A 24,385-nucleotide genomic window follows, 5' to 3' on the forward strand; every position below is an offset into this window, starting at 1 on the left:
GTTCTGCCCGTTACCAAACCTCTCCTCGCGTCCCCTTGCAGCTTGCTCCTGGTACGCCTGGCAAGACCCGCGGTCACATTCCTCATACATTCTCCATCGCAATGACTGTCATTTTACGTAGACTCTGCAAACTTTCGAAAATCTTCCGTCTTTTCCAGGTTACAAGGCCAAAAGGAATTACCTTTTGTAACACTTGCAGGCAGGGCAAGTGTTATTCAGCAGCCTCCCTTTAAGTTGTACTTGACGGTCGACCGGAGTCTTTACAGGGTATTAAAATACAATATTCTTGCACTTTGGTCGTGCTGTGTCATATATTGAGTCTACGGCATCTACGGAATACAAGTGTTTTTCCTTCGGCTCCCTATTTACCTTACTAATAGCGAGCTGACTAAATATTCTGTAATACAGTGACATTTTAACTGACAAACGCTTGCTTATTAAAAACTCTTTCTGGTTGGACATGCACACTTGGTATGCTGCAGATGCAGTTCAGTGTTAGTGATGGACAAACAACAACTTTTATAACTGGGCAGAACAAATGATTAACCAAAAGAGCACTTTTTTTTTTTTTAAGATGTTTGAAAGTTTATTCATAGTAGAAATTTCAATTTCTTTTGAAGACTACAAAACCTGCCATTAGACAGGAGTACAAGCCATTATACCTTTCCAGAACTGTTCATAGTTACATCTGGAACAGTTCTAATTACACATTAATAGCATGATTGGAACATTTCCTAGATCAGACTCTGAATAAAACAATCATTTAAAGTATTCAGTACAATTTTTTGTTTAACTAGCATTTCAGTTCTATGACAGCAGTGCCAAGCATCTAACAGATGCTGTTGTAATGGTCTAGAACAAGGTACAAAACCACTGATTTCCTGGAACAGTACCTTAAACTCACTTACATGCCATGCTGAGAAAACTAGTATAAAGTATGATCGTATAGAATTGTAGAAAAATATTTTATCTGTGATTTTGTCATTTTTTAAAAACGTTTTAAGTAGACCTCCCCCCCCCCGCCCCCAGATTGCAAAATAATTACATCCCTCATAAGTACACCTTCCCTTTGATTAGGTCAAGAGTATCAAGATAAAGCTAATCATTTACATCATTTCCGTAAGTGAAAATTCATCCGTTAACCACTGCTGCTTACTAAGGACCAGCATACTTTGAATCCTTCCCTTCCAATAATAGAAAAGCACAGCTTTAGTTGGTACACCACATTTACAAAAGCAAAACACGCACAAAAAAAAAATCCCAGACACGTAAGTCTATTTTCTTATGCCCTTGTCTCTTTAGAAAAAAAGTTTTAAATATTCTCTTGAAAGTCTCCTTATAAATTTCATTTAACATTACAGTGATTATGAATAAAGAACTTTGCCCTTACTGGACATAGATGGCATTTAATGAGTATTGCAACTACAATTCCTTCTCTTCTCTCATGCTCTCAAGCACAGGAAGTGGTAATTTCACACTAAAAAAAAAAAAGTAAACCATGGCCTACATACAGAAAATTCACCTGTATCTGCAGTTCTCCTTTCTTACCCTCTATGACTGTCTATCCTAGAGTCACTTGCTATGCTTTGCAGACCAAGAAGCAGTCCAGCAATGAATTTACAGTGTGTCATATATACTCACACCCTAATACAAAGGTGCTGGGATTCAAAGAAGCAGTATGTGGATTTCTTCATAGCTTCTAACAACTGTAGCTACAAAAACATACACGTGAAAGTTGTGAACGTGGATCCTAAACAGGAGGTAAGGTACATAAAACCATATAAGTCTAGCCTGTAAAATATACCCCCTGCACAGACGGGCTCTTTATACCTTGGTTTGGAAATTAACTTAAAAATATAGTGGATCTGGACTTCGGCACATTCGAGTTAGCATGTGCTAAACGGCTCTCTTTTAATAGCATTTAAAATGTTCATCCTATGCTGCTATATACGTGACAGAGTAGCAACATCCGTAAAGTCTAGACTAAATTAACAGCTTGCTTGGGAATGTAGATAACATAAGATGTAGGAGTTAACTTTGCTTCCCTATTTGGCCGATGCCCAGCGAGCTTGACGGCCGCAAAATATGGCTAAAATAAAATTACTGAAAATACTTTTATATTATTTTAACATAGATATTGCCAATAGTGAAGCAGCGTAACACTTCCTCCTTTTGGTCTGTTCTTTGCCAGGTACCTATATATACACACACCGAGAACACACGAGACATTCCTTCCTGAACTGAAATGCTATTATGGACACACTAGCAAGTACTGTCATCCCTTTATTTCAGCAGTATCAGTTTTAAATCTTGTTTGTTGACTAGATACGACAATCTTCAGATTGAGACATTTAAAAGCCACTCCAGAAGGTATGGTTTCTAGATTTTGATGAGCCTGACTTGCGGTCCCTCATAGAGCTGAAAATACATTTTCTGAAAGGTAAGTTTTTACTAAATTCCTCTGGAACTGCAGACACTGTCAAAGAAAAATTAAAACGGCCTTTTTCTGCCTGTAGTTAAAGATGTTTCTTGAAGCAAGGGTAGATGCATCTGTACAGCTACAGGGAACTTCAACGCTAGAGCAGCAGGTAATGGAAAAATGCCAATTGCTGGGAAGAGCTGCGTGTTCAAATTTCTGAGATCTATGGTAATTTCAGAATCCTTGTTCATAAAACCAATTCCTTAACAATTATATATTAAGTACTGAACAGACTTTTAAGGGCAACGAAAGGGGGATCCTTTGCAAGTCTAACAAAGGAAGCTTCCCCAAGGAACTCGGAAAAACTTGCGGCAGAAGGAACGCTCTCGCATTCATTTAGAGCAAATCTGTGGTGTCATAAAGATGATTCTCCCTTTCAACGAATCTCTGATGATTTCAGGGAAACTAGCAAATTAATCGCCATAAGAGAAATTTAATACCGCTAAATCAAGAAAATACCTTCTTATGCAAAACACAAAATCCCACCTTTCAGTTTTTAAATTGTATTGTTCACACAGAGCTGTTCACCCAGATCCATATGTATTAAAGCTTGAATTCCCAGTAGCCATTTTCATATCTGGAATGAGTTGATGTGGCATACCGTTTTGGTGGCGTGGAACACTCACTGAATTCAAGCACATTCCAGCGCACCTTCTCATGTGGGCAATTAGATCTTTCAAGACTAGCCATCAGGACGTGCCTTTAATTACTTAAGACACCGAGAGGCCAGGAGTATTAAAAGTTTGTATTATTATTTACAACGAGTCTTTCACCCTCATTACAAGCGTAGTTCCATCTGGAGAAAAGCGAGAACACTCACTCCGAACAGCTTTGTTTTAACTGACTGGGACAATACTATTTTCACGGTAAATTATAATGACCCTTTTCTAACCCCAGACAGATCCGGATGACTCTCCTCTCGTTTTGCTTTGGCTGTCAATTAAAATTATCAGAAAATAACTGACAGAACATTAGATCCATCAGTTTTGCAACCGCAATGAATGCAGTTTAAACCTACTTTTTGCAGGCTTCTGCTTATTAGCGGGACAATATGCTTTGCTTTACCTTCAGCGCTGCCTTTCTTATAATGCCAACATTCACTGAACAAATCCTTTGCAGCTTAAACAAAAGTCACAGAATAGAGATAAAATATTAACAATGGATTATAAGAATAAACAATATAGAAGTGTCCTCTATCAGAAAGTATTTAGCAATGATTCCTGAGTCCAGAGATTAGATGGGAGAGAATAAAAGGGAGGGGATGGGGAACAAAAGACAGAGTGAGATATGGAGCAAGTTATCTTTTCTCTGGGTTGTAATACCTATTGTATATATAGTATGGTGAGAGATCCACTGTTTAAATTTTGAATACTATAAACAGTATCCTGATTTTCATAACATGACATGCAGCGTCAAAAACATGGAAATGTAGAAAAGACATAGGCAAGGAGAAATACATATTCATAGTATTACATTCAATAGCTGTTTAACAGTCAGGCTTCTTTTAGAGCTGTCCAACAATACTGATTAATCCAGGTGAACTGTTTAATCAGACTTAATTGTCAAAATGATTAATAATATCTAAGTAAAACAAGGCATGTATACATTAAAGAAAACAGCACGGAAATGTACTGCTTGTGAACTGTTTACAAAAACATACAAAACGTTGGATGGCACAAAGTATATAGTGCTAATATAAACAGATTGTTTAAGCTAAGTGCTTAACATAAACTGTCCATCTCTACCTGTAACAAAGAATATCTTAGGGGACAAAAAATATTCCTTATAAAAATAATGCTATGTGGTGCAGAGTGCTTTATTCAGTGTATTTTTGACAGAGGTGGCATTCGTAATTCTTCTGGTTTATTCAATCGTGAACATGATCGTTTTCATTGTGTTTCCACTTGTCACTCCATTTGAAGCTCCAGTAAGATCAGTAACTTGCCATCAACAGTTTAAAGCAGGAATAGATGAAAGCAGTAGCAGCAGCAGGAGCAGCAGCATTATAGGTACCAGCTGGGACAGAGTGTGCTTGCAGGTATCTGTCAGATATGTGCTACCTGTCGCCATGATTTGTGCTATCATCTTATGCCATGGTACCAAATACCTGGTTGAGGTCACTTCACAGGGCTGTTGAGGTAATTTTTTTTATACCTCTCCTCTGAGCAAGAGTAGAACGGCCGACTGGCTCCAAAACCGGTGACTGATTACGATTCAAAGCAGAGTAAGTTGCTGCCATCGCACCCTGTGGGGCAGAGGGGAAAAAACCAAGAGGAGCACGTCGTGACTGACGCACACGCTAGAGATCACACAGCGCTAAGTGCCAGAGATTCTGGACAAGTCTTAACTTCCAGTCTACTTTCATCTACAAAACAGAAACGTACCACTGCATTACTCAAATACCAGCAGTGTTTGGAGTAAGCGTTTTTGTAGGGTAATAAATAGTTTTCAGATCAATCTAAAGCAATTTTACCTTGCTTAAAAAACCAAACCCAGATTGCTAAATTAAAGTTCTCTCGCCATGCTTTGTGAAATAGTTGGGGAATGAAACCCCCTTGGTGGGCTGTCTCTGCTTATCACTTGCATAACCATTTCAGTTTTCAACAAAATATTTAAAAATCGCCCACATTATCCAGCACATGAAGATTTGTTAAAAAAAAAGTTAGAAAGTTGTGAGCCCTGGGATCAGCCCTCTTTCCACTTGTGTTTTTGGATGCTAGAAATTTCTAATAGCTGACTCAGAGAGAGTGTTAATTATATTCTTCAGATCCCTTTTAAGTTGCAAGACAGAGATTCTTGGATGTAGGACTGAAGGCAGGGTGGAATACAGAGGAGTAGAATTCAATTATTTTTTATTTCTCTCTGCTTGTTCAAAGTGAAAAAGTTTATCAGGGTCAAAAACAGATTGTGTTTCACACAGAATGCAGAACAGTACGATATATTAACTAACACTGCCTTTTGGACTTCTTTTTAGCTTATACTGTGATCATGAAGTATGCTGTTTTCTTTTAGTCACTGACAACTAACCTCCTCTGAAACTGTAAAATAAGCTAAACTATTTTTCAGCTCCCCTATAGTCACCTGACAACATTTTCACTATCAGAAGAATGATTTCTTCTATGCCCATTTCTTAAGGAAGTTAAGCCTTAAGAAGTAAGTCAGTCCAATAAATTTCAAACCTAAGGAAATGAAAGTCTTTTTCAAATGTATGAGATTTATTCCCCATGACAGGGTTCTTATGAAATCCTATTACATATTACAAGTTCACTTTAGGGCTTAGTGCAACTCCCAGTCATAACATCTTTTAAACAGTATTTAGAGGACACACATGCCACAGTTACTTTTTAAAAAAAAAATCCTTTTGTTTACACTAATTTTGGCTAAACAGCAAGCTTAACAAATATCTACTCACCTTCACTAAATGGGGAGCATCCTGCCTGTTCAGCTGGTATTGAGGCAACTGGTCACAGTGAACTATCCAGGGGTGACTAAGAACTTGGGCTGCAGTCAATCTTTGATGTGGGTCAACATGAAGCATTTTTGAAACAAGGTCCTGTCAACAACATACAGAGAGTCAATGCAAAGAACAGTAAAACTTCAGCTTTAAAACAGATTACAGGTCAAAACTGAAGATTTTAGTGGTGTAAAAATACGTTCATAACGTCAGTTTGAAACAGCTGAAAAACTGCCCAGCAGTGCTAGCACTGTATCTTTTAGTTATGTGACTTAATGGTTGTTTGGTGACACAAGAGGAAAGCATCCAGTTAAGTGAGACAAAATAGACAAACATAAAAATATGCACATTGGGCTAGAGTAGAGGCTCCACTATACCAGTATTTTATTTTTAACAAGGACAGATGGCCGATATGTAGGAAATGAGTATTGAAAAAGGAACAGTTGAGAAAATAGAGGTGATCCTTCCCTTTGCATGTTTCCCCAGCGCCTAACAATCTTTCAACAATTGTGCAAGTTGAAGGTTGAATATAAGTACTCCTACTGGCCATAAACGTACCCTTAGTGATTTTTAACTCATCCCCTCTGAACTCATTTTGCCGCTTACACTTTTGTTTTCCCCCCCTTCCCAAACATCTTTCACAGTTGTTTCACAATTAAGTTGTGAACCACATGAACAGATATTTAGTTTTGTTTGGTTTTTAACTTCTGCAGAATATATTAACTGAATGATTCCTGATTTCCCTAATAAAATCATCATATGAGAAGAAAGGAATTAGTCTTTCCTTCTTTGTATCATCAGTGAAATGATCTCTTGTCTGTCATATCCCACAGCTCTGCTGAGATGAAACACCGTATTCTATTTACTCTCTTTACATGGAAGTGGCTCTCGACATCTGATCAGGTTTTCACCTTCGTTTTGGTACATCCTTTTCTACCACCTTTTCAACTTCTATTTTATCTTTTTCAAATTATGGTCGTGAGAATTGCATACAACACTCAAGATGTTGAAAACAAATTTATACAGCGGCATAATATTTTGCAGATGACTTGAGATGTCAGTCAGTAAGGGTAAAGCATAAGTAACATTTCTACATTAAGCAGTTACCTGTGGAGAAACGCATTTAGTTGGCTACAACTGGATTTAAGATAATTTAAGTTACGTTAGCAATACTGAACATTTGCATATAAAACAGTCTCTGTTTTGTAATTCAAATTAAGAATTTGAACATAAAGATATTATTAAAAAAAGGAATCTAAGATTTTTTCATAGCTGATAGGTTTTTGGTTCATTGTAGACTCCCAAGTACAATTGAACAGAATGGGACTGAAGGAAGAAAAAGCTGATGCTACCAGATTAATGTAAACGTGTTATTCTACCAGGTTGATTTGTCAATCAAATGAATGACATGATTTGTGGGAAAATGGTTGAATTATGAGAACAGTACATTAGAAAGTACATCACAAATCAATTGGCAAGAAAGAGCACAACATAAGTAAATGATTTTTTGGGGAAACTTCAGCACTTTACCATGGCTACACAGACGGGGCATAAAGGATATTGCACACTTAAGTTTAGAGTCTATTTGCTGTAAAAAAATGTACTTCTAAAAAAAATGCTATCTCAAATTTTTACTTCGTACAAACACAGTAAAGAGAAAGTATAATACTTCAGTAGTTTTTGTTTTGTTTTTTAAGTAGATACGACGTCCTTAAGGACCAAAAGTTCTTAAAGTACTGAAAAGAATAAACTGCTCAAATCCTAATGAAAGAGTACGAGATAAACTGTCTTGGGTAACTCTGAAGAACTGACCCAAACAGAACAATGTGAAAAACTATTTTTCTAGCCTGAATCAGTGGAGCATATGGTAATTACTGTAATATTTTCATTATCCTGATTTAGACTATCTGTATGATTTTTGAATGCCATGCTTCCATGTGAAGTTTTATTAGAGCATTTCTCATCATGGTTGATTGCGCATGTGTGTGAATACTGACAAAATACACTATATTTCTAAGGACACTTGTTAACGACTATAGCGTAAGGCACACCTGTTTTTCTTCGTGCAAGTGACTGCTGAAACATGAAAGGATCATAAATAGGAAACAAACTTCTAGGCACATAAAGGATCAGATCAGTATTTTAAAATAACAATAATAATGGGCGGAGCTTACCCAATCATATATGCTATAACATATACATTATAAGCAACATGTTACATTGCAATCCATTTCTCATCCCCCAAAGGACAAAACACATATACTTGCCTTAGCTGTATCTGAAACAGTATTCCAATAACCACCGCTGAGAGAGAACTTTCCACTACCTATTCGGGCCAAAATCTCCTCTGGGGTATCATCAGGACCATTTGCAAAAGGAGTGTAGCTATTTAACCAAACAATTTCAATGTTAATAACTTCCATAACCTGGACCTCAATAGTTATTATAAATCTGATCATAATATTCAGCAAGTTCAACATAATTATAGGCAACAGATAGTCAAATAGCTGCAGAAAGAAATTATTCTTAACACATTAAAATGCACAGCACTGACTACAGATCTGTTCTTACTGTACGTATTCCCTCTATATCAGGTCCGAAAACCAGATTTTTCCTATAGCAGTCTAAGTACTGGTGGTTCCTGAATTGCAGAAAGTATTCCTTAAGCTTTCATATTTTAGTGAAGTAATAAAACAAGCTGTTATAAAATTCAATGTGAAGACTTTATGATGAGTCTGAAAAAGAATAAATGCTGTTTTGATACTAGAGGAAAGAAGGCGCAGCAATTTTCCTTGCTTCACTATAAGCATTCTTGCTGCTACCAGAATATCCACAACCAAAAGAGACAGATTTAAAAACAAGTATGTTTGTCACTTATTTATTTTAAAATGCCAAAATGTCTCTGATGATGTTAACTCTTAACCAAAGTAGCAATCTGAATAAGCCAGCATAAACATATAATCTATTTGGCAGATGCCATAGCAACTATCTTTTGAATTTGTGGAACTATAGTTGAATTTATTATTCATCATCTTTTAGACAATTCATTTCTGTTGCATACATGAATGCATTTCTGTTGCATTTATTTTATCCTAACTGCATCACTTCAAACTATCCGGTGGCTGAATTTTGCACGCAGTCATACTTCAATACATTGCAATTATATTTGCAACATGTATTTCCTTCAACATATAGGCTGCTTAATCAGCTGATTTTCACTTGAAACAATCAATTCTTACTCCTAAATCACCATAAAGCAGAAATTAAACACCTAAAATAGATGAGACATGAGAAGCCAAGAATTTTTCACATCAGTCCCTGCAAACTTGCATTCTACTAAAGGCTAAGCATATTCTACCCCCACTGAAGCCAAAGTTGAGATTAATCAGTGCTTCAATAGAAACATCTTCAACAGTGGGCCTACATTTATTATTCTTTTTGTTTATATTGGTTTGCTACTCCACAGCAACGCAAACTAGAACTATCCTTACCCAGTAAGCATGGTATAAAGTAGAATACCAAGGCTCCATATGTCACATGCAGCATCATAACCTTGCCTCTTTAAAACCTGAGGGAGACAAATATTTTTTTCTGAAAAAAATGCTTAGAAATGCTTTGATTATGCCATAAAAATAGTGAGATTTCAAATTTTTGGTGTTTAAAAAGTGATTTCACTTGTTACACAAGAATGAAACATATCTAACTAGCAAAAAAATCCCATCAAAATAAATCAAGGCATATAAGCTATCCTGGTATTTACCTCTGGTGCAACAAAATTTGCTGTGTAACATGGAGTCATCAGAAGACCATTTTCTGCTCGTAGTTGTTTTGCAAAGCCAAAATCACAAATTCGAATTGATTCTGGATTACCAGATTCATCAACATAAAGAATATTGCTAGGCTTCAGGTCTCTATGAACAACCTAAAAAAAAAAAACAAACCACTAAATACAATAAGCTAAACATAGGAAAGGCTTTATATTATAATTATCAATTCTGCTACTTAATTTCAAATCTCCCATCAGCAATCAGTTTCCATATTTCCAGCTTCTAACATCAGCTGCAGTATTCTGATGCTCAGTGGTGCCTAGAGTACTACAGTTCTAACTTGGAAACTCTAACTATAAAGCCTCCTCCAGACATTCCACCCCCCCCAAATTTATTTGTACAGACAGTTCCAGATGTCTTGTTCTAACGGGTGAATATATGTATTTTCTATTTTGACATGCATACCTACAAGGCTCTTTAAATCAGAACCTTTGGCTAGTAATATCTCTTGCAGTCACGGATGTCTGTAGCTGCTGATGCGCCACTGTGCCACGTAACCACACACTAGTTACTGTTGGAGTAACCCTCTATATTCCATTCTCTTCATTCAGATAATCTGAATTCACCTCAGTGCAAACATTTAAGGCCTGATTAAGGAAGAATTTTAATACAATTCTGCCCAGAAATAATGAAATATCGAAGAGGTATTCTCCTAATGGACTGGCATGTCAAAAAAAGCCTGTACTGGTTCCCAAGTGGCTGTTTCGTAGGGTCCTGAGATGTAAAATCCTTGACAAAAACTGTAGAAGCTGCCAAAGTTCTGGCAGAATGAATCTGATCTTATTTTAAGCTATGTTATAACAGGCCTCAATAAAACCTAGAAAACGCAAGGACAGCCTTGGAAATCAGATGACCTGTTGTATTTTCTTCAGAAGACAAATTAGCCTGAAGTCTCTATAGGCTTTGCTCTCTGTAAAGAAAAGGGTGTATACTGCTGTAAGACAGTAGGGTGGATCTAAATGTCCTCTTTTAAATATCTAAATAGACCTGCTATGAAGGCCTTTATCTTCCTGATTGTCCTATGTATTTGATTAATATTAAACACAGCTTTTCATGCTTAAATTTGAGTGGAAGACTCATTTCCTCTTGAAAAAGATTGTGGTGAAACATTTCAAGAAGGTAATCACATTAGAATGAGAAGATACCCCAAAAATCCTGCAAGTACGTGATGTGCAGGATCAGAAGCTCTATGCGTTCTTCCAGAAAGCTAGCAGTGTTTCAGGAAAGTAAGTAATATAAGGCCAAGAAGTAAAAGACTGCAAGGGGTCTGCAGATTGTAAAGCTATTTAACACAGTAAGTCTATTTAGTAGAGGCTTTTTCAGCATGCAAATACCTCGCAATTCTCAGATTTAACAAAAAAAAACCCCACCTAAAAATTATGGAAATAAGCACCTTGTAAAGCTGAAATACGCAAAATGATATTAAAGAATTTGAGTTGGCACAGTAGATGTTAAGGGGAACATCCTGACTTGAGATGTCAGTACATGAGAGAACCAGCTCCTGATAGCCCTCATTTTTTGGTGTTTAGATACATTAGAATCCTTTTTCTCTAAGTAATGAATGAAACATCCTTTAATGCTCCAAGAGGCAGAAGAAAAAAACCCACAGTTTTATTCTAGTTGGTGTGGGTTTGGTTTTTTTTTTTTTTTAAAATAGATCCTAAAAGGGGTAGAAAGGAAGAGGTGGGCAACAGAAGCAGCACAGAGCTGGGGATTTGGCAGACTGTTTCTAGAACTAGTCTGCTTGAGTTGTACTTTTTTTGGAAGAAGGGGAAGCAATTCTCAAGCGGGAGGAAGAGTAAGTGTAACAGTCTAGTTCAAATCCAAACTCTAATTCCTAAGCAATCAAAATGTTTATGTCAAAGAATAAATAAAATACCTTCCTGCGTTAAGCTGTTTTCCCAAAAGTGAATTTTAAAAAGATGTCAGGTTGTTTAGGTTATATTGATATTTTGCACAGAAATAACATTTTATTTTAGAACAACATAAGAAAGCAAAACAATATGCAGAACGCTTCCGTTCTTTATTTCTTAGCATCATGTTTTTGATTAGCATTCTCAACCATCTACCAGCATGCAGAAGCATTCTGCTCCAAGATGACATGATACTTCTTGTTTATCCTTTTTATAATGCCTATTGTGCCAACCCTTAATTGTTGAATGCTGCCTCTGAGACTTTTACAATAGTTTGGCTGAGAGTTGGAAGTATTGCCTACCCTGAAGAGGAGGATTTCATTCCTTGCTTAGCTGATTTTTCAGTTCAAAAGTATCCTATGAATATCCATGAGGAAACTCCTTCTGGGAAGGGTTGTGGGGACTGCACACAGATTCAGAATCTGTCAAACCAGATATTACCTAATACCATATTCAAATGAGCTCCTCTGGTGTCCAAAGGAGCTACAAAAGGAAAATCCACTGAAGACAGGGAGGACTCTTCCAGACAAAAATTAGACTACTGAAGTACTCATTATTTACATATATGGCCATCTTTCACGCGGAAGTGTACGTAACATAAGAAGGCCTGAAAATTTCCGAAAGTACAAGTTCCAAAGAGCATGTGATCTAATGCAAGTTAAAATGCCAATATTTGCAAAGATCTACAGTAAAGAAACAAGCAAAAGCCCCTAAAATCCCTTACTTAATGCAAGGACACTGGGTCTTTTTTGGCCACCTGTGGTGAGAAGGAACCAAGTTATGATTTGTGTTATTCTATTATTTATATTTCCATAGAGAAGGTATTGAGGTTTATTCATAATTCCCATGGATGCTGCTGACCAAGGATTCTAGTCCTGTGCTCACAGGCTGAAATAAAAACCTACACATGAGCACGTGATTGAAGAAAGCCTTGAATCACAAAATAAGATACACCAGATAACTTTGATCATAAGTTTTCTGAAATAATAGCTTCCAGAAATGACAGTGTGTGCCGAATTGTTATTTGTTTCTTAAAATAATTTGAGTACTATCCATTCCGAAGCATCTTTTCTTGGATAATAACATTGGGTTTTAGCAACTTTTCTTTTTCCTTGCACCCTTACTTTCTGCTTTTTCTCTATCTCCCTTTTCTTATTTACTTAAAAATGCAACACGACTTGCCATTCTTCCCATGCAATTGTCACACTTGCCTCCTCTATCTTTGAACTACTTCCTCTGTCTCCAAATTAATTTCCTGAAGCATTAATTTTCTTTCTCGTAACAGTCCACTACAACTTCCTGACCCTACGGCACAGGAGTTGCAAGTCATAAACCATGTTCTTCAGAACCAAGAAGTGGAAGAAATTACAAGAGCAACAGGTGGAAAATACTCGATTTTCAGGGTCTATCACAGGATGGGGTTGGAATTACGTTAGGTCCCATGGCTTAGCCACAGCACTGGCCCTAGCACTTCTTCCTGGCTTACTTCCTCTCGTATCCTCTCTATTAGTCATTATCTGCATATTCCACAGAACTGATGACAGACTGCATGAAGGACAACAGAAACAGTTGCATCATCTCCATTATCTGGACATCTACACAGCTGATGAGGAATGTTTTGATTTCAACATAAGTTTCTCCTGCAATGTAATTATTTACTAGAAATTGCTTAATTACTGCACAGAACAACATATAAATACATGGGTTTATACTTCTGAAAGAGAACATTAGCATCTATAAGCACACTGTCCAAGATGAAAACTTACCCCTTGCGCATGCAGGTATTCAACCGTTTTTGTTATTGTGAACAGAACAGCACTAGCTTCTCGTTCCGAGAAAAATTTTTGCCTAAGAATTTTATCCAACAGTTCTCCTCCTTTCATAAGTTCTGTTACTACGTATACGTATTTTCCATCATCATACACCTGCAAAAAGTACATAAAGATGTAAACTTCAAAATATTTATTCCCTGCTATCTTCCTGTGAAATGCACGGAGATAGTGCAGGTGCGTCCACAAGCTGTTTTCTTCAATTATTTTTCCCATATTTCTCACCCCACACACTATCCAAACATTGTTCATCTTCAGAAATGAACACAAAGCCTTCTACAAAAAGGTAGCACAGTAATGAAATAACACAAAAATACTGGCATGTAAATGTTTAAGACAAAAAGAGGATGAATAACATGTAGTTTTCCCCGTATGGTTTTACTGAAACAAATTAAACTAGACATGGGAGAAACTAAGAAGTAGTAATAAATGGAAACTAGTCTAATTAATGCAAAACCAGAGCTAATTCTAGAAGCAATCACTGCACCAAATCACAAATATAAACAGACATCATTACAACTGAACAGCCAGACCAAAAAAAAAAAGTACAAAATAAACCTAAGTTCACCTTCTCTCTGTGAACGCTGAAGCTAATGCATACAAAGCTATGATAAAAGCCTACAACTTATACATTAATCTGCACATAAAGCCCATACCAGAGTCTAAAATTAATAAAACATGTATATTTTAGCCCTTACTTCTAGTTATGGAAAACGGCTTAATTTTTGCATGGCTTTTAAGGAAACAATAATTGAGAATTATTTATATCACCACCAGGGGGCACTACAGACTGAACTATACCAAAACACTTGCTAAGATACACTTAAGCATTTCATTTCGGTTGCACTTTCTTGGGGTTTTAACTCGGAAATTGGTTTCTGCTTTAGCGAAATCTTTTACAGACTCTGTTCCCTATTTTTATTTCAACTTATTTTTATGGTGATGTTGGAATCGTTCTCTTCCATAATATGTGCGAAATAAGAACTAGTTTGTGTTTGAGTAGAAACAACTATCCGAGTTGTAGTAAAATAAATTTAGGAATAGATATCAGCTAAATTAAAAAAAGAGTTTTCATCCCAATTACCTGCGAAATACAGGCTACTAAATTTCTAAGCTTAGAAATTTTTGTGCTCTTAACTATGCTAAAAGCATTACTTTCTCACCAAATAAAAAAAGAGGAAGAATGTTAAATAAATAATTCTGCAGGCTTTACAAGCTTACGATCTTAAGGAGAGGAAGACATGATGCATTTCTATGTTCTCATTTAACAGTAATTTTTCAACCATGAAATATAAATGACTGATCATCTGAACGTGTTTGTATTAAGACTTCAACTATTAACACAGTCTTAAAAAGGAAATTATGTAATTCTAGATACTAAACTGGCATTTTAGATTTTTAATTTTTTAATAGGCATGCTGCCTCTAATCCGGGTATAACACGAGGAAATAAGCTTATTTCATCTGACACTACAAAGCATGCACAGCTCAGTACTTGTAGGGGGCATTCAAACAAAATCTGCATTTGGTTACTATTGTATCTGCTACCCCTTGCTGGTCCTGTCTGCCTGCAAAACCCCTCCCCCAAAAACCCACCCCAAACAAACCATTCCCCTCGTCCTGACTTCACTAATGGTATTATCAATTTAGTTGTCTGATCCCAGGAAGCTGTTTGCACTGAATAAATACTTTTGAAGTTTTCTTCACAGTTAGGTGCACAGTATTATGCTGAGATCATAAATGCGATGCTAATTTTTTAAAATGAACTCCTGGCACACGCCAAAGATCAGTCAGTATACCAGGCAAACTGGAAGAAGCTACAGTGAGAAACAGATGTAGGCACATGAGCAAAATATAATGTAATGGAGAAAGAGAACGGGGTTTTTGCAACGTGGAATAAGATTTCACATACATATTAGGAGTTTTTTTGAACTCATAAATAAGCACTTGGACAGGGAGATGGAATATACTGTATTCAGGTTTCTAAAAAGCTTCTGAAAAGATTCTTCAGCCAATGCTTTAAACAACAAGACAAAAGTTCTGTTACAGAACAGTAACTAATAGGTAAAAAAGAGTAAAATACATATAATGGTCTGGCACAGGAAGTTTCTAGGTAATGGTTTGTTGGAAGCTGTGTGCTTCCTCCGTTCTTACACTGTTTCCTAGGCATCCACTAACGGCCGCTGTCAGAGGCAGGATATTGGATAAGAAGGACATCTGATTTAGCACAATATAGCGCCTTCTTTTGTTTATATACTGTGGAACTGAAAAAGACCACCGATAACAATCAGAAGGAAAAACCCCAGAGGACTGTACATTGCAGAAAGAATTTGGTGTTCTGAATATCCATTGTTTCAATCCAAACGCCTTCAGAATTAAACTACATAAAAAAGGCCCCGCAAGAATGAAAATTTCCATCCTAAGTTAAATTCAAATATTACTGCATTTATTCTTGAAATACAAGAAAAGAAATTATTTATTGCAGAATAATAATTTCTAAAGACATGCACTTAAATGCTGAAACATTTTATTTTGGCATTTCAAAATAGAAATATTTAAATTTTGGTGTGGAACTGAAAGAAAAATTGAGTCAAATCAACATTGACTTATTTGTATAATAATTTATGGTGCTCTTTATGAGTTTGAGGCCTGAAGGCCAAATACCTCTTATTTTTTCCTCTGAAAGGTGTAATAGCACACCATTATATTGTGGGATATGCAAGCAATCTACCCCATGCATCTATATTAGGACAATGAAAACTTAAAACAATGTTAAAATCTTATAGTAGTGGATATTAAACAGGTCTATTACATATGAACCCTATACCCCTTTCCTTACACTGGACATACTTCCATAAACTCTGCTTGAGGAATTGATCTGAGTAGAAACAAGTGAAAATTACAGCCTACTGTCTCTCTTCCTCTGGACTTAATGCTTTTTTTTTGGTAGTCTCCTTTTGCTATTTGTGTATTACTGTTGGTGTGAATGAAAGGATGGCTCCGGCTCCTGCTGGAAGATGACTGATGATGATGAAGAATGAATTACAAAGTGAAACTATTCAGCATATGTGGCAACTTTTTAAGGCTGCCTGGGTTTCTCTGCTCTCAGTGTAAAATATTCATAATGCTGAAGTTCCGGTAAGTACTCACATTCCTTATGTTTGTCTTCCTGCTTAAATAACGTAACCTCTATTATGAATTAAAGTAACACATAAACCTAGCATGCAGCACTAAAAGCAACGTGAATGCTGATGCAGGTTCCGTGTTAGCACAGTTGCTTTCAGGTAGCTTTATTGCCCAACCACATGAAGCAGAACAAACAAAGTGGGATTGTAATCATGATATCTAGCTTGCAATAAGGTAAGCTCCATGGTGAGCTCCCTTGTATATCTGACTTATTTTGTTCTCCCAAGGAAGGGCCAAACTAGACGATACTGATAAAGTGAAGACAGATTACAGTAGGAGAAGAACTTTAGGCAGAGTTGTCCAGTACTCATCTCTACAGTATTTATGAGCTGCTGTTTTAATGACTTCAAAATGTCTGAGAATCTCCATTCAGTTGAGCTCAGCTTCCTGGAAGTGGTTAGCTGTTTTGCTTGAGGTTTGGTTTTGGGGACCAGAATACTTTCTTGCAGACTAAGAAAGTCATTAAGCATATGTCTTTTTGATTTTTAATCCTCTTTAACGCATAATCAAGGACAGAAAGACAATTTTCTTTTTCTGTTAGATCATCAGAATCTACTGTTCACTATGAAAAACCTCTACCTCCCAATTTAGGTTATTCTTTGCTGTTTATGGTCAAAGTGTTTCCATAGTCAGTGCAAATAATACAAGGAAAAAAAAAAGCTAGATAATCTGTCATACAAAGACCAGATAAAGATACTAGGTAAAGTGATGACCATGGACAGGAAAATATTTTGTCCACTATTGAGTTATACTCGTTACTGTCCATGAAAATTACTTTGGGTATTGCGCTAACAATGAGTCCTCAGTTATGTACTTTAAAATTGCTTTTGACTAATGTAAACAGAAGTAAATTTGAAGTTAACTAAGCAATCAAAAGACTTGTTTGTTCCTTTAAAAATACAGCGAACATTAAATGAATTATTCCTGTGCTAGAATTTATGAAGGATGAATTATTTGACTGCTTAGGATTACATTGTACCAAAATATGAGCATCTTTAAAAGATGACAATGAGACATCTCAGTAAGAAGTTGGATATTGTTGAATAGATTGCATTAGGACATTGTTTTATTTTTAAATACTGAAAAACATGAACATAAATCTAAAACATGTAGCTTGTCATCTCTCAAATTAGAAAGTGATATGCAATTATAATACACTAAAGGATGTTAAAGACATCCTTACATACTTACATCTTTTAGGGTAATGATATTTGGATGCTGTCCATAGCGCAGTAGGATTTCAATCTCCTCTGTTGGATCTCTTTTACTCTTGTCAATGATCTGTAAGAGCAAATAGATATGTAGGCATAATTCTTTTTGTGAATGTTATATAGTGTAACACTTTGGTGCGCTTAATAGCATAAACAGATAAGCAATATTTATTGTTGGTAAAGGTCATGGATTATAACGAAAACAAAATTTGTTAAATTGGAACAGCAAGGCAAAGCAAAAAACTTTGGAAAACGTGGAAAAATTTCTCAGTTGAAAACGATTTTGGAAGATAAGTCATCTGATCCCTCAGGCTGTGATAAATAATGCAAGGCTGTTTAGTAGATAAGACTTCAGTCACCCACCATTTAATAAAATAGGAAGTTCCTAATTTGACACAAGATACTGGTTTGATGATGCTAATGAACTGATTTTCACAAAGCTAATCTCAAACAAGTATTTAGTACAGCAAAAGACAAAGCAAGAGAGTAAGGTAATCAAAAATAAGAAAAAGGAAAAATTTAGTGAGTTAATTAAGACAAGCATTCCATTATGAAAGTTCATTTGAATCTCTGGAGGCTTGCTATCAGGCTCTGAAGTTCTCCCTGTGCAAACAAGCAAAACATTATTTTGCCCTACTTAAAACGTATTCTTATTCTCCTCCCCTTTTTCTCTCCTTCTGAACTGTAGAATTTCCTCTAATGTCTTCTCCATCTGTGACTTACCCCTTCTTCCTCTTGACATCCTAAAGCCCTTACTGCTCGCAGCACCATCCTAACACATCGGACAGTGATGACCTTTTTTTTTTCCCCCCTGATTCCTTGAGGAAAAAAAGCCACAACAGAGGCAGCAGCAAAGCGAGACAATCCTCACAATAAATGTTACAGCTTAGAGAAGTAACAGCTACGCCAGTACTTTGTTCCAGTTTCAAGAAATCACTTCAAATTGCAAGCACAGAAGTCAAATCTGTTCCTGGCCAGAGCCAGAATAATGACAAGTATGTAACTACCAAATTGAAATTGGAGGGTTTCCAGTAGACAATCTGTCTACAAGGATACAGCAAAACATACTTAATTATCTTCACATTTTACATATTTGAGTAGTAAACTGTTCAACAATTCAAAAGAGAGAGGATTTTTTTTTTTTTTCCTTCTTTTAAAGTCTGCTAATCTATACTCCTGCTTTCAGAGTAACGGTTCAGCTCCACAGTGTTATACAGAAAGACAAAAACCCCCTTATCATTCCAATTCTGGGAATTCTACTGATTTCAACTAAGAATTTAATGCCTTCAAAGAAGTGCTAGCAAGCCTGATAGAGTAACATAAAAACAACATTAGAAACCTTGTTAAAAACTAGCAAACAAAGACAAAGAGTTGAAGTTTATTCTGGAAGGTATACCAGACTTAAGCCCTGTTACAAACTCCTAGCTATCTGACAATTTATTAATCTACTTTGGAAGCAGAAGGCCCATATATAACTATGTTTAAATAAAAGTAATTAATCACATTTTTAAAAAACGATGGAAAGTCATGTAAGCTTTTCATAGTAATTTCCTTCTAGAAGGAGTCATGTAACTCCCATCAGTTTTACTGTAATTATACAGGTGTTTCAAAGACTGAATATTGCTTTTCACCACCCAAACCAGCATATAGACAACAAAACCCACAGCAATTCTATATAAATATCTGCCAGTAAATATTCTATTTGGTTGATTAGTATACTTCACATTTGCATCTGAAATCTTTTTATATTAAGAAAATTATCTTAATTTGCTCTGTTCTTTATGGCAAATAAGTTACTAATGCCCAATGTCTATGATGCTAAAACCTGAAAACAGTTGGTGTGTTTTGTAACAAAGTAATTACCTTTACAGCATATTCCATGTTTGAAGCTTTATGAATACATCTCTTGCAGATAGAGTAAGACCCAACTCCGATATCTTCCTTTACTTCATATCCATCAGTAAACTGAATGCTGTTCCTGTGCAACTGCTACCAAAATAACATTATCAATTGATGAATATTCTAAATATATAACTGACCTTTATATTAAAAATAAGTTTTTGAATTCCTACTGATTCGCTTCGAATTTTAAACTGATGGCTGTACCAGGGCAAACTGGTCTAAATAGCGACTACCTTCTGTTTGATATTAGTCAGAAATAAATAATGCATTAAGAGACATTGTAAATAATACACACAGTATTTTAGAAACTGACAACATGATGTTTCTGGTTACTGATTTATTAATTTAAAGACAGAATCTCCAAAACAAAGAAGATCAGAAGGCTACATGATAAAATAATGGTAAAAAAGCATCACTGTTTCTATTATCTGAATAGATGAATGCCAGCTGGAAAATTCAGACATACTGAATAGAATCAGGTTAACTGGAAATTGCATGGAATGGCAGTCGAAAATCCCTTCACAGAAATAAAAAGCGTTCACTCTTGTAAGGGAAGGAAATGGTGTTCTAGTATAAGGAGTTTGTGCAAAGGATGCAAAGCATTTGCAGGAAACCATCTGGGTATCCTGCAGCACAGAAAAGAGGAAGTAGGAGTGAGGAAGCTGTTGAGGGGCACAGAGGAAAGGCAGCAGAGAAACAGACTTTTACAAGAGAAGGAAACCGCATACAAAGAGAAAGAATTTCATCCACAAAACTATGTGGGAAAGAAGGAGCACAGAAAAGCTTATACAAACTTTTAGCAAGATTTCAGGACCAGAAGTCATTCTGATGTGTATACCAAATCAGACAGCTTCTTTACAATAAAAAAAGGGTCTAAAACCCCTTGAAATTTAATGGTTTATTACACGTGAAATAGGTAATGTGTACCAACAAGCATGTTATGACTATTCTAGACATAAGAGGATTAAAGAAATAAAAAAGCTATTCATGTTCTGAATAAACTGATTCTTAAAAGTTCTCTCAGACATTTGCAAAATATCCTTGCAGTGAAAATATAAATAAACCCAATCATACAGCATACCTTTTTATTCCTACCTATACACCAATAAGATGTTTTCAACACAATTTAGATCACCGATTGGTTTTCACAACTCGGTCTCCCTCAGTAATTAGAATTATTAAAAGCAAAAAGAGGAGGTAGAAACACAATTTTTGCAGAGGTCTTCCAGTTTTCTTTCCTGTACATGCATCTGCTTTTTTCCCCTGCTGGTTGCAAATTCTCCAGCACTGAAGCATGCTTTTAGAATGACCTCAGCCTCATAAGGAGGCAAGGCATGCCTCTCCCCAATTCTAGCGTGAGGTCCACCTTTCTTGTCTCACACAAAAATCGCACCTAAGCAAAGCTTTGTTGTCCAAAAATAAGCAGTACTGGCAGTAATAGAATATATAAGAATAGCAACCGTGGTAGGCTAGTAAAAGCAACCACCTCACAATTATTAATAAGGGAGACTGTATTGGACTAATTTGAATACTGCTGGGAAGCCAAAGGTTGTGTGTGTACTGCAACATTGACTTGTATGATACACTGAAATTAGTCACAAAATATCACAGATTAGCACATTAACTTGAAGTGGCTTGGGAGGGATGGAATACGTCCTGGGTCATGGGCTCCAAAACATACAGCAGTCCAAAATATCCAGATGAAATTCACAATGGTACTCCAGTGCCTCCTACTGCACTGTAGGAATCAACTGATATTTTCACGCATAGGGGAAAAAGACCAAGATGTCTGTTATTCCCCTCCACCTTATAATTATGGCTTGATATTAGAGAGTTATTACAGTACAGATGGTAGAATGTTTTCATTTAAGGGTTGAAGCCTATTCACACCTGCGGCTGCTCAGTAACGAAACAAGTCCTGCCCCTTCAGAGGTATTGTTTGGATAAAATAATCTGATATTTACTTTTCTTGTATAAAGCTGATAATGACTTTGTCATGGTACTTCATTCTGTGACGAAGGAAACAATCCCTCCACCAAGAGACAGCAATTTTGCTTTATTGACTTTTTTTTTTTAAAGCAGATGTACTCACCTGGACAATTGAATGCACTCCAACTGTCTGCATTGCTTGGCTTTCATCATCTGATGCAATAGCTACAAAACTAAATCCCCGAAAAAGTTGATGTGCATTAGCACTAGGTGGGATACCAGGCGAATCTGAAAAACACATGATCTACTTACAAGCAGAGTTTTTAAAACATAAAGATGAGGTTATGTCTATTCTGAAGAGCAAACTACAGCTTTATTCTATAAAGTATGCAGAAACTGGAATTTGTAGAAAGTGTTTCTGAGGACCAAAATACAAATAATTACTGAATTGTTTTGCATATACCATCTAGAAACACAACTGATAATCAACCACTACAAAGATCACATTACTGTCAGGCAATATTTTATTATACAAAAAACAGTACTTTGCAGAAAATATTTACATATAGCAGCATATTTATGTTATGTTTATGGAGAAGTACTCAAATTTTGGTAACACCCTAGATTTGTAAAGACAAAAATTTCTATCATATTTTGAATGGATCAGTGTAAAACTATGCAGAGACAGATTGCACTGAAACAGCAACTTTGCCACCCAAAGTCTGAAACGACTACGTTTCTACATATGCGTAGTATGTAGAGTCACCATCATGAATTAAATGAAGCCATAGGATATAGCCTTTAAAGAGACACAGACATGGATAAACTTTTTGAATAAAAAAATGAGATAAGTAAACTTGAACTTATGTATGTTTGGTTGCTCAGGATTACTATATTTTTTAACATAGGACAACTCAGTAGTCCCTCGTGATATATTTACACCTAAGACCACAAAAGCTTTTATAAACTATGGAATACTTGTCTTTGAGCATTCATTTAGCCCAGCAACACCTGGAAGAACAAGACACTTTACATAACCTGAACAGGAACAATGTTTCTGATTTTTGAATAGGTAAATAGTTCAATTCTTCTCTTTTTACCTTTTGGAGTTTTTGCTGTAAACTCGGGGTCAAAATAAAATGTATCTTCAGGTCTGCCAGTTGCAGGTTTAAAAGGGGGATGAATTTCTCTCCTGTACAATTTCTGAAGAGAAGGTATAGGCCAGAGTGAATTAAGAAGTTATATGACACCACAAAATACTTAACTAAGAAATTTAACAAATTAAATTTGAATTAGATACTCACATTCCAATCTATTTTGGAAAAGAATGCATGCCTCTTAATTTCTTCGACTCCATCTGGACCTGCTCCTGTTATAAGGAAGAAAAATGTCTGTGAATTATTTTCTTCTTGGTCAAAAAATGACTACCAAAATTATATTTCTTATTTCTTCTACATTAATTTCAGAAGTATGTATTTTGTTGATCATTAGAAGACCAAACAGGCAGATTATGTTCCTACTTCAAAGCCTATTTTACACAGTAAACTGTAAACTTATTTAGTCAGTCTAATGATCATTGATGTTATCAATATTATGATCCAATTTAAAATATTCCGCTAAACACTTTACCTAATCTGTTTGCTGGGTTTCTTTTGAAAAGCATTCGCAGAAGACTCTGTGCTTCAGGACTCAAGAACTGGGGCATTCCAAGTTTGGCCCTATGGAACAAAAATAATTAATAGCATACAAGCATATTTAGGTAAGAATTAACTCTGCATTCCCCCTGCCCTTTGTCATTCAACAAATCCATATCAAACAGAATAGCATCACTGAGAAATTGCCTTCAGACATCAGAAACAGAGCAAAAGTGCTGTCAGTCATGTAAATCTGTAATTTCAAATTTTTCTGTTTTCAATAGCATAGTATTTTCAGTAATGACTCAGGAACTTAAGTAGAGGAAGAGGTGGTAAAAAAATGTAGAAGCAAGTACGTACAGGGTAACAGTTTAAAAACTTGTAAGTTTTTGTAGCATGTTTTGATCCACTTTTAAGTCCAGTTATTACCAAATGACATCAAACAAGCAAATCTATTCCGATAGTAAGATAAAAGACATTTTAGAAGGGGTAAGAAAACTACCACACTATGACATATGACATGGAGTGGTGCGGTCGACACACCAGAGGGACGGGATGCCATCCAGAGGGACCTGGACAAGCTGGAGAAGTGGGCCCCTGTGAACCTCATGAGGTTTAACAAGGCCAAGTGCAAGGTCCTGCACCTGGGTCAGGGCAACCCCCAGTATCAATACAGGCTGGGGGATGAAGGGATTGAGAGCAGCCCTGCCGAGAAGGACTGGGGGGTACTGGTGGATGAAAAGCTGGACATGAGCCAGCAATGTGCGCTCACAGCCCAGAAGGCCAATCGTATCCTGAGCTGCATCAAAAGAAGCGTGGCCAGCAGGTCAAGGGAGGTGATTCTGCCCCTCTGCTCTGCTCTGGGGAGACCCCACCTGGAGTACTGCGTCCTGGAGCCCTCAGCCTAAGAAAGACACAGACCTGTTGGAGCGGGTCCAGAAGAGGGCCACGAAAATGATCAGGTGGATGGAACACCTCTCCTCTGAAGAAAGGCTGAGAGAGTTGGGGTTGTTCAGCCTAGA

General features: G+C 36.4%; 2 protein-coding genes across 3 annotated transcripts in view; both read right to left on the reverse strand.

Annotated features, from left to right (window-relative positions):
- The window catches only part of EIF1AX (eukaryotic translation initiation factor 1A, X-linked), a 12,416-nt gene extending 12,330 nt beyond the window's left edge, over positions 1-86 (reverse strand). Inside the window, exon 1 of the mRNA XM_009325504.1 lies at positions 15-86. Within this exon, the coding sequence (XP_009323779.1) occupies positions 15-86 (72 nt within the window). The remainder of the gene's footprint in view (positions 1-14) is intronic.
- Positions 87-578: 492 nt separating this feature from the next.
- Positions 579-24,385, reverse strand: part of RPS6KA3 (ribosomal protein S6 kinase, 90kDa, polypeptide 3) — a 78,305-nt gene continuing 54,498 nt past the window's right edge. The window contains exons 11-22 of one of the 2 annotated variants that reach the window (XM_009325489.1): positions 23,359-23,447; positions 23,034-23,098; positions 22,830-22,932; positions 21,893-22,017; positions 19,762-19,884; positions 17,879-17,968; positions 13,440-13,598; positions 9,694-9,855; positions 9,425-9,501; positions 8,201-8,318; positions 5,892-6,032; positions 579-4,724 (exon numbers count right to left, since the gene is read on the reverse strand). In XM_009325489.1, coding sequence (XP_009323764.1) covers positions 4,602-4,724; positions 5,892-6,032; positions 8,201-8,318; positions 9,425-9,501; positions 9,694-9,855; positions 13,440-13,598; positions 17,879-17,968; positions 19,762-19,884; positions 21,893-22,017; positions 22,830-22,932; positions 23,034-23,098; positions 23,359-23,447 — 1,375 coding nt within the window. In that variant the 3' untranslated portion in view covers positions 579-4,601. Of the gene's footprint in view, positions 4,725-5,891; positions 6,033-8,200; positions 8,319-9,424; positions 9,502-9,693; positions 9,856-13,439; positions 13,599-17,878; positions 17,969-19,761; positions 19,888-21,892; positions 22,018-22,829; positions 22,933-23,033; positions 23,099-23,358; positions 23,448-24,385 lie in introns of both variants that reach the window. The other variant, XM_009325488.1, reaches the window with a different exon arrangement.

Source organism: Pygoscelis adeliae, unplaced genomic scaffold (genome assembly GCF_000699105.1).
Source record: "Pygoscelis adeliae isolate BGI_AS28 unplaced genomic scaffold, ASM69910v1 Scaffold386, whole genome shotgun sequence".
Classification (NCBI taxonomy): Eukaryota; Metazoa; Chordata; class Aves; order Sphenisciformes; family Spheniscidae; genus Pygoscelis; species Pygoscelis adeliae.